Source organism: Cardiocondyla obscurior, linkage group LG10, assembly GCF_019399895.1.
Source record: "Cardiocondyla obscurior isolate alpha-2009 linkage group LG10, Cobs3.1, whole genome shotgun sequence".
NCBI lineage: Eukaryota > Metazoa > Arthropoda > Insecta > Hymenoptera > Formicidae > Cardiocondyla > Cardiocondyla obscurior.
The window spans coordinates 4,473,495-4,484,323 of record NC_091873.1 but is presented as its reverse complement, the minus strand read 5'-3'; the positions used below and the strand labels follow the sequence as shown (position 1 = coordinate 4,484,323).

General features: G+C 38.1%; 1 protein-coding gene across 1 annotated transcript; it reads left to right on the top strand.

Annotated features, from left to right (window-relative positions):
* The first annotated feature begins 391 nt into the window (after positions 1–391).
* On the top strand, positions 392–2,438 carry LOC139106205 (uncharacterized). Its single transcript, XM_070662768.1, has 3 exons — positions 392–493; positions 1,800–2,238; positions 2,335–2,438. The coding sequence occupies exons 1-3, from the start codon at positions 392–394 to the stop codon at positions 2,436–2,438; spliced, it is 645 nt and encodes a 214-aa protein (XP_070518869.1).
* The last annotated feature ends 8,391 nt before the right edge of the window (positions 2,439–10,829 follow it).

Below are 10,829 nucleotides of genomic sequence, written 5' to 3'. Positions count from 1 at the left end.
ATTTTTCAAAACATAAACGTTTTTAAAAATTATTTAATTACTAATCATTCAGAAGATAATTGTGTTTCTCAGAATATAAGAGCTCTTGCTTCTGGTGTATCAGTCATAGATGATAATAATAATTATAGAGATTTCGATGTTTTTACTTCTGATTCATCTGTGATTAAAAATAAATTAAATTTTGATTTTAACAATGTTGAACAAAAGTTTGTGGATTTAAAGGATCAGTTATTACGTAAAACTACCAAATTTGCTTCTAATTTTTATAATGAATCGTCGATGAATAGAACTCATGTGCAAACAATTATTAATTCTACGGGCACATTTGTCAACAATATAATATTTGGTTATCTAAAGCCAAATATTTTAAGTGTTGTCAAAAATACCGATAATGAGACCGAAATTAAAATTAAACAAATCTTCTATTTATTTGAAAACCCATCCGATTCATTTGATCCAGAATTTAAGCGGTTTAAATATTTTAGAGAGCAAGGTACTTTAATAGAACCACAATCGTATGTAATTGGACAACAAACTATTGGAAAAAAATTAATTCAAATTACGTTATTGTTCCTACTAATGTAACCGGTCAATATATTTCTATAAAGCAAGTTATACAAAAATTTCTTTACTTTACCTAATTTTTTACATACATTGTTAAATTACATGTAAAATTTATTAATAGACTTGAATGGTATTTCAAATATAATTCAGGCTGAATCGTTTAAGCTGTAACGGTGCACCCGGCGATGCACCGTTCTGGCCACAATATCGGCCGACCGCCAAACATAACACCGTTCGGCGGGGACCCGGGGCGTGGTGCGCCCCGAACATTTTTAATACTCTGTATTACGCGTCCGTCAAACGCGCCGACGACACCGAGGCTCGTCGTTTCCAATCGCGCCGCTTTTTGGGGCCTCGGTGCGACGAATCAGAACCGTCACGAATTCCGCTGAGTCCCGGAAATCCGGCATCGTCTCTTTCCGCTATAAAAAGACAATGTCAGATCTCAGCGGGACCGTTCTCGTTCCGTTCGTCGTTAAGCGAACAAGAAACCGATCCGTTTCCTGACAAGCACCATCCACGGAGTGAAGCGTACTTCACCTCTTTCGAGGACTCTCGACCCGACGTCTACGAACAAATCGCCAGTCAGACATACGTTCCCGTCGCACCTTTGTGATTCTTGAGGTGGAATGTTCGCCGCCTCGGCCGAGCACTCTCGACTAAGCGACACCTGGCAAAGTGCATCTTCTTTCTAGCCGCCGCGAACAACCGCGATTTAATAACCGCGCCTACGCATCGACATTGTTATCCGCGTCTTCATCGAGTATCGTCGACCCGCGTCTACCGAACCGCAGCCGGTTTGCACACGCGATTCCGCTGTCGCACGCCTCGCGTCTCGCAAACCACGCCTGCCGATTAGGCGCACGCGGCCCGCGTACCACCGGTCCTCCCGAAAAAGATCATCCACCGATCCGCGCTTTATCGCGCTTCCGCCGATCGTCGCGCCCACCAATACGCGACACATAAGTATTGTAAAGCGGGTTCACCCGCGTGTATTATTGCAACCATCTGGATACTTTGTTATAGCGCTCGCGTATTATCTATCGTAATTAGATCATTGTACCTACGGCGTTTTTCCAAACGTACGTCATCGTTATTGATACAATAAATGTTCGTCGATTATTACTTAATCTAGTCTCGGTGCATTTCACGGACCTATCAATCGAATCCTGTATCCCGACGAGTGCCCCGAGTAATCGCTCGCAAAACCGATATTCGGTTCACAAAATTAATAGGTCGTTTCAAAGCAATTACGAAAAAAGTATCCCAATAGAATAGTTATTTCTCTTATATTTTATTATGACAAATTTAAAGTCAATGATCTACTTGGTTCACAAAGTGGCACTCATAAAATTGGTGCCATATATTATTTCTTTCCTTGTATACCTCCAAATGTTCAATCTCAACTTATAAATATATATATTTCACTATTATTTTCTAGTACTTATCGAAAAAAATTTGGGAACCGGAATACTTTTCTACCATTAATTAAAGAATTAAGATTTTTACATACGCACCCTATTTACACGACCAATAAAAATATAGATATTTGTATAAATTGTCGTCTTTTTGTAGCTGATAATCTTGGTCGCTATGAAATTAGTGGTTTCGTGGAATCTTTTTCAGCCAATTACCCTTGTTCAACTTGTAAAATATCTCGTAATGAATTACTGAGTGCAACATATGAAAAACCTTAGCTTCTACGCACTATGCAGAATTACAAATTTGATATTGAAAAACATGATGTTACTACAATCGGTATAAATAAAGTATGTGTACTTAATGAAATAGAAGATTTTCACATTTTAAAAAACAGTTCTTTTGATATAATGCACGATATTTATGAAGGAGTTAGTGAATTCGATTTATCTTAAATTCTTTTACAATATATCAACTTAAAGCTGTTTACATTTCAAAATTTAAATAACCGTATCGGAGCTTTTAATTTTAGCGTAAGCACATTAGGCAATCGTATTCCTTTCCTTAAAAAATAAAAATTAAAAAATTATTATTTAGGTTTTTCTGCAACTCAAGTAATGCGTTTTATGAAATATTTTGGTTTAATTATCGGCGATCTTGTACTCGTAAATGATCTTCACTGAGAATTATATCTTACTTTAAGAGCAATAATTGATATTTTAAATACAAAATGTACTTCGGTGGAAGAAATTTAATATTTACAATGTTTGGTAACGGAACATTACGAAATTTATGTTAGATTATTCGATAACACGTTTAAAACCAAACATCATAATATGTTACATTACCCACAACTTATGACTCGTGTAGGGCCTTTAGTAAATGTTTGGTGTATGCATTTTGAGGCAAAGCATAAAGAATCAAAAATAGAGGCACATATTATAACATCTAGAAAAAATTTGCCTATACTCTTGCGTTAAAACATCAATTAAAATTAAATGTTGGACCAAGTGTTTTTAATAATGTTGTATATACTCATCTTCATTTTGATTTATTTAAAAAGTACTTACCGGAAACTTACACAATTGTCTCGTGGATTAAAATTAAAAATATTTTAATAAAACCTCAGTGCGTGGTAATTTTAAGTGTAGTGGATGTATTACCAACGTTTGGTATTATCCAGTTTATTTATTTAAATTAAAAAAAACCGTAATTTATTGTACAAGTTGAAACGACCGTAATTCTCTGTGCCTCGAATATCGGGCCTGCGGTAAATGTCCGAATATGCTCGCCGGGAAATCAGGATTCGAAATAGAATTTGTAATGTCCGTAAATGTACCGAGACTGAGTTAACAATTAATTGAGTATTTATTTAATTAAGAAATAACAATCTGACGAACGCGTAGCTGAGACGTCGCCGAATAGAACAATGAAAGAACAGAATTTAGAAATGCAACGGTGTCGCGTGGACAGGAACGTTTCTGCGTCGGATCGATACGGCGGTTATCGATACGCGGATCTTCGATAGGCGGGCCGTTATAATAATTTCAAACGGCCGCCTAGATAACGCCCTAATAGATCGCGGGGCTAATCGTGCGAATCTTATCCGCGATCGCGAGCCTTGACGTGGCTTCGAGCGCGTACGAGACGCGGGACGCGGTAGGCGCGAGATGTCGAAGATCGCGACGCGAACGCTGTTCGGAACAGATTAAGATGGAGCACTTGTTCGGTGTTGCAGTAGCCGAGAGTGCTCGGCCGAGACGGAGATCTCTCCACCCCGGTTTTGTGCAACGGTGCGATAGAAAAGTTGCCTCGGTAATATGATCGCAGACACGGGATCGAGATCACTCGAAAAAGGCGAAGTGCGTTTCACCCCACGAGCCGATCGTGCGTATCGATGATTACTTTCGGGTAGGAGACTTCTTGAGCAAGCGTCAGGAGTGCCTGATCGAGGCAGAGTGCGCTCTACCCCGTTTTTGTGCTTCGCACTAGGAGTCGGTCGGTCCGGATGTTCGCTGCGAGGCGAAAGGATCAAGAAGGACCTTGGTTCGCACAAATTCGCCTCTTTATATGAAAAAGGCGAATGCCGGGGGTATCCCGGCACGTGGCGCTTGACGCGGTATTCCGCGGTACTAAACGCAGCGTGTTCGCTCGGCCGAGCTCGGAGCCGCTCGTGTAAGTCCGTTTCGCGGGACTTTGCGCGCATACCTTAACATGTTAATAAATTGCCGCGCCGATGATTAGTTTCTTCGGGAGCGCCCCGCGCTCCATATCCTGGCCGAGAAGGTGGTCGTCTCGGCCTCCGGTAGTTCTTATCCGGGAACGATGCGTCTTACCGGGGGCATCGTTACAAAGTTTTAGAAACACTTGGTTTTTGTAGACATTTATACGCTTATCGCGTGTCGCGTACAAACATTTGAAAAAGTGTAATTTGTAAGTTTGATTGTTATAATATTACCTCTGTAATAAAATGTATTGATAGCGAATTTATTATTATATAAAAATATAATAATTTTATACTGAAAATATAGTAATATTTAATACCTATATATTTATTGTACACAAACAAATTACTTTGGTTATAGCTACTAAAGAAAAAAGAACCAAATTTTTTTCTTAGCGGAACAAAATATTTGGTTAATCATATATTTATCAAATTTTTTTGTAGGCTTTACAAAATTTTGGTTGTGTTTACAAACGTTGCGTATCTGCAATGCACATTGTCAAAAATTTAACTGAAAACGTACGTGATTGTACCGTAGAGGAGGTACGTAAAGCGATATTAGAGGCCTTCCGTACAATCACGCCAGACATGGTACAGCGTGCCACTCGACAAATTAATAAAAAAGCTCAATTATGTATTCAAGTACAAGGAAAACATTGTGAGCAATTATTGCATTAATTTTGAACAGTGGATTAGACCTAATAGAGATACCACTTAAAAAAACGCGCCGTGCTATTTACCTCGTGAAGTGGAGTGGAAACAATAGCGTTTCTAAGCTAAATAACTTAATTTTTATTTACGCGTTAAATTTAATAAAGCATAGCATGGTAGTATGTCTCGACACGCTCACATTGCCCCTGGTATGCGTCGTCACTCGTCTCGCCCGCATGTTGTCACTCGTCTCGCCCGCGCGTTTTCGCTTGTCTCGTCCCCAAACAGTAATCAAATGGCGTGCATCGCCCGAGTGGGAAGTGCATCGCACAGTGAGAAGACTACGCCTATTTCATGCGGCGTGATTGATGTTTTAAAATGTTATTAATTCGGTTATTATTGCAAAAAATACAAAATTATTTAAAACTTTTCTATTCGTCTAGACCAATTCTACCTACTTCTCAAATTATGTCCGTTTAGTATAAGACACCCTGTATAAGACGAGCCGTGCAAGTTCGAACTATCACTATGATCCTGGTGATCGGAAAATCCTTTTAAAAGCATAGTCTGTACTCTAGTAGACGCACGATTACGCTAGCCGACAAGATAGTGCTCGATATCTGGAAGCACATTTTAGAAGCCAACGCATGTCGTTGCCAGCCACACCAACGGAGACGAATCCTGAGCAGGGGACACCCGGGAGAAAGAAGATACGACGAGAAAGGCGCAAAACAAAGACTGCGTTGACTCCAGAATTGGTGCCAACTAGCCCGTCATCACCACCTGTCGGGGTCGCCAGGGCACCGCAGATAACATTCATACAAGTCTTCTCGTCTCAGCAGCCATTTGTAGGAATATTGAAGTCCGACAGGACCGATGAAACCTCCACAACACGCACACTTTCAGCTTCCTGGAGTGGAAGCCACAGCTGGCGAACTATACGCTGTCCAGCTTTACTCGGCCTCCTCGAATACTCCTAGCGCCGGGAGACGCCAGATTTGGCGTTATACCAGTTCCCGGTAAAGCGCAGCGCCTTCTACCGCGCTATCTCCGTTGCCACTGACAACGCCGGCACAAATAAAGAGAAGAGTCCAGGTTGAATTAGCAACTACCGAGCGAACAATACAACACGCCTCAGAGAGCAGAACCCAAGTGAATCCGTGGGCAACAACATCTTCGTCCAAAGTCGAAGTTGTGATGCTACCCGGAGATGAAAAGTGAAGGCCAATTCGAGTCACCTTAACGGCCCACCACATATCGTATCGTTAGCGATGACTATAACTCGCCTCATTTTGATTTTTGTAAAGGCGCCGGTGGGCGCAATTTAAACGAACTTCGAACACAACTGTACATATTGTAAATAAAATATATATCTCTTAGTCTAAGGAAAGCTTGTCTCATCATTTCTACGTCGTCGATTTAACCAACATAGAAATATGCTTAAAAATGATATAAAAGAACAATTACCAAAGAGATTTGCCATGAAAGACTTGAGCGAGATTAAAGCATACTTAGGAATTAATGTTGAAGATGATAGAGTAAAAGGAATAATAATACAAGATCAGGAGAATTATATAGAATTATTAGCTATAAAATACAATATAAATAACGTCAAATTACATAATACATCAATGGAACAAAATTTAAAACTTTAGCCAGCACAGTAAGTATGCAACAATATAAAATATAGAAATTTAATAAGAGCATTATTTTACGTAAGCACTGGAACACGTCCAAACGTTAATTATTGTGTAAATTACTTAAGTTGCTTTCAAAATTGGTATGTAGAAACTTACTTTAAATATGGCTTAAGAATATAAAAATATCTCTATCTAACTAAAAGCATGAAATTAATATACCAAAAAAATAAAAATAATAAAATATTAAATTGCTTCGTGAATGCTGACTGGGCAGCAAATAAAATAGACAGGAAATCAACAAGTGGAATAGTGATAAAATTATATGGAAATGCTATCTAATGGAAGACAAAGAAGCAAGATAGTGTAGTAAAGCCTTAATAATTTTTAATTAATATTAAAACTAGCACACATTTTTGTACATTAATAACGTATATTAATAAAAGAATTGCTTGTTTTATTTTATTTTATTTTTTTTGTATTTATCACTGAACTAATTCTTTTTTTGATATATGATGAAACTGGTTATGAAGATACAAATACTTTCTATGCAGATGTCGAAAAACTAATAAATAAATTAAATAATTCCGGAGCCACCGTCATAAAAAAGAAAAATGTGATATATCTGCTTTGCACTTTATTAATTTCATTGAACTATATTAGAATTAATTTTACAGCCCCAATCAAAATACCTACAGAAAAAATTTTTAGCCAATTCGAAACAATCATCTACAACCTACTTACAGCAGCGAAAACAACATCATACACAGCTAACATTTGCAATTTAGAACACTACAATAACATTGTAATTCTATCAGCAGGCAAAGACAACGCCACCGTGGTTATAGATAAGAATGCCTACTGCACGAAAATTAATACCGTGCTCTTTCATCACAACGTCTACAAGAAACTCAAATGCAATCCTACATTAAGCTTAGAAAAAACAACAACCACGCTTCTCAAAAATGCCGGCTTCTCTTCAGAAACCATCAAAAATTTAGATCTACGGAATTCATTAGCCGCCAGATTTTAACCTCTCCCCAAGATCCACAAGAAAACGGTGCTTTTGCGCTCCATAGTCAGCAAAATTGAAGACCCCACTTAATAACTAGTCCAGTATCTCACCAATCTTCTCCAAATACATGTGGGACTAAATGATTCTCATATCAGAAATTCAATGGATTTTGTGACTAGAATCACCGATATCAAAGTAAACAGTAACGACTTTCTGGTCAACTTCGATGAGATTTCCTTGTTCACAAACGTCCCAATTTAAAGGAACCTAAATATTATCAAGGAGTCCGATAAAATTCCCACCAACCTCTTTCCATTAATAAAACACTGTTTAGAATCTATTTATTTTCAGTTTTAAGGAGAATTCATCGAACAAACCTTCGGGGTCGCTATGGAATCTTCAATCTCAACGATTATAGTCAACATTTATATAGAGCATTTTAAAAATAAAGTTCTCAAAACTGCTTCACTTAAACCCGCCCAGTGGTTTAGATTTGTGGACGTTGACGGTGTCCAGCCGGCGCTACAAGTCGTGCAGAGTAAGAGAGTCACAAGTTAGGACAGAAAGGCAAACACTTGACAGTTCACAATTAATAATCAAATATATTTAACAAATAAGTAAAGAAAATAACACGCGATTATAAAAGTAATAAAAAGAAGCACACAAATAATAAAGAAAAGTAATCCTCTCATTTGAGGAAATAAGAGCGGGTCGGTATAGACCACGTCGATTTATCTGTATTCCGCAGCGGCGGAAAGATGCTGTCAGCAGCAGACGCAAGGAACTCGCAGTTCGCAGTTTGCAGTTCGCAGTTCGTAATTCGCAGTTCGCAGTTCGTGATTCGCAAGAGGTCTGGCCAGGCTTGGGCACGCAGTGTAATTTGCACGTATGTATTCGATGCACAAACTGTAATGCGATCGACAGTATAAAATATTAAGTGTCGTGGAAGACGACAGCTTAGCGATGTGCTCGCTCTGAAACTCGGAGAGACTCTGAGGGCTCGACTGACGCAACGAGCCTTCCGAGTCGTTGTCTTAGAAAAGTAAATCGGGAAAGTCCCGGGAGATTAACCGTAATCAACCGGGGAAGTTCCGAGACAAAAGCTGATGTTGGACGATGACCACGGAGTGACTAATATTAAAAGAAAGGCCGCGGGATTAAAATTTTGCTTCCTCTTCCGGACGACCGGTAATGTATGAGGTGGCGTCATCCGGCGTGTGACGTCGGAGAGATCCGCCACATATATGTAGACGATACCGTTGTTCTTTGAAACTATGGTAGGAAAACTTTTTCACAATTCCTCACATTTCTAAATAGCCAGCACTCAAGTATTCAATTCACATGGGAAACGGAACACATTGGCCAAATTTTTTTTTTAAATGTACTGATAGACAGTGACGGTACGCTAAGCCATCAAGTCTATTACACACTAACAGATATTTTCATGCCACCTCCCATTACCATTCCTACGTAAAGAACTCTGTTATCAGCTCATTAGTTTACAAAGCTCTTATGATATTGGAACCGAAGTCATTAAATAGGGAGCAAGACCACCTGAAACAAACCCTAACAAGAAACGGATATATCGGTAAACACATGAACTGAATAATAAAAAACCTAAAAAATAAATTCTACAGTCCTAACAACACCGAACTACAGAAAGAAAAAGAGAAAGAAAAGACTAAGACGGTGGTCTTCCCGTACATCCAAAGCACAATAGAACGCATCAACAAGGTTTTGAGTAAACACAACCTTAAGGTGATCTTTAAATTTCAAAGAAAAATACACCAGATACTCCCCATTCCCAAAGACTAAAGTCCACAGTTGGAAAAATTGGGAGTATACAAGATACCTTGCTTATGCTGAAAAATGTACATTGTTTGCCAGTAATAGTGTTTCGCGGTGCACAAGTCATTTTGGTCTGTGGAGACGGTGACATGCGTGCCCTAGCGCGTCAAGCTTCACACAACGAAGCCCGTACGTGTGCCGCGAAGCGCCGAGATCCAAAGAACGTGAAATATCGTTTATTTATATCATGATCTGAAAGAAAACATGTTGTTCATTAATAAAATTATCATTTTAATTTTAAAAATATATGTTACTGTCTTAAAAAAGACAATTTAATACTTCGCTGTCTTGAGAAAAACAACATGTTTTCTTTCTAAATATAATATTAATAAATTATTTTCACGCCATTAAGTTTGAAGGCAATTCCGAAGCACGGTACATATGAATATAAAAAGTATTAGCGTTCGCGGTGTATACGAATAAATCAGACCGCGTGCGGTGTAAGCGAATATAACAGACCGAAATAATAGCGTTCGAGCAACATACATGTCTGTCCTTACGCTTCCCATTAAAACAAACACGTGCGAGCGAGAGGGCTAGTGTATACCGCTTTGATCCCGTGCATCGCTTATGGCGTTCTCTCTCCATTGCATATTTTGATGAAGAATGGAGTTAAAACATCGCGCCCCACTACCATTTCCTCCGCCCTCTCGATTTTCTCAGCACTCTACGGCACAAACTTCACATAATGAAGTCTGTACGTGTGTTTTGAAAAGTGTATCATTTATCCGATTGCCTACGTGACCGGATAAGATGCAGTAAATAGTCTGGCGACAGTAAAGCAATAAAAAGAAAAGAACTCTATGCTCTTGAAATGAATATTAACTTACATTTATTTTTTTTTAAACAGTCGGCAATACACACTTGTTCTGCTCCCTCCGTACATAGGGAAAGAAAAAAAGAGAAAACCATCCAGTAACAAGTATGCTCAGTATCGGAGCGTCTGCCTTTATGATGCTAACTGCAATGTTTGCGAAACGTCGAATCAACGCTGTTCTTCAACGCGGCTTCTATCTGAAAACCTTTATTTCATCTGAAGCCAGTGGTCACAAAAGACTAAAAACTATGTTTTTTTTAATAATATTTGAGTTATTATTTTAATAACAACTTAGCATTTTTGCGTTTAACAAAAATTAATTTTTGTATTAAGTTTGATACAATTATTATCAAAAAATTTTAATTTTTAGAAAAACCACAGATTATGTAGAATTTTTGTGTTTGTAAAACAATTTCTTTTTGATAAAATATATTTACCTTAGTGTTAACACTTTCGCATATATAATTCAGTAATAAGACTTGTATTAAATATATAATAAACCACATGTTGGTAGCAAGAAATATTTTTAATGCGGTATCATTTTCAAATATTAATTTTAGATACACTATTGCGTTATATTGAAAAATAAACATACTAATTAGAGCAACAAAGTAAGATAACATCTGCAAAGTCATTTGCATTCCAAAAAAATCA

Bases quoted from the DNA above. Each gene is read 5' to 3' on its own strand.
- LOC139106205 (XM_070662768.1), top strand. From the start codon at position 392: ATGAGACCGAAATTAAAATTAAACAAATCTTCTATTTATTTGAAAACC. The intron at 494-1,799 runs GTACTTTAATAG...CAAAATTAATAG, and splicing joins TAAATATTTTAGAGAGCAAG to GTCGTTTCAAAGCAATTACG. The intron at 2,239-2,334 runs GTGCAACATATG...GTATAAATAAAG, and splicing joins ATCTCGTAATGAATTACTGA to TATGTGTACTTAATGAAATA.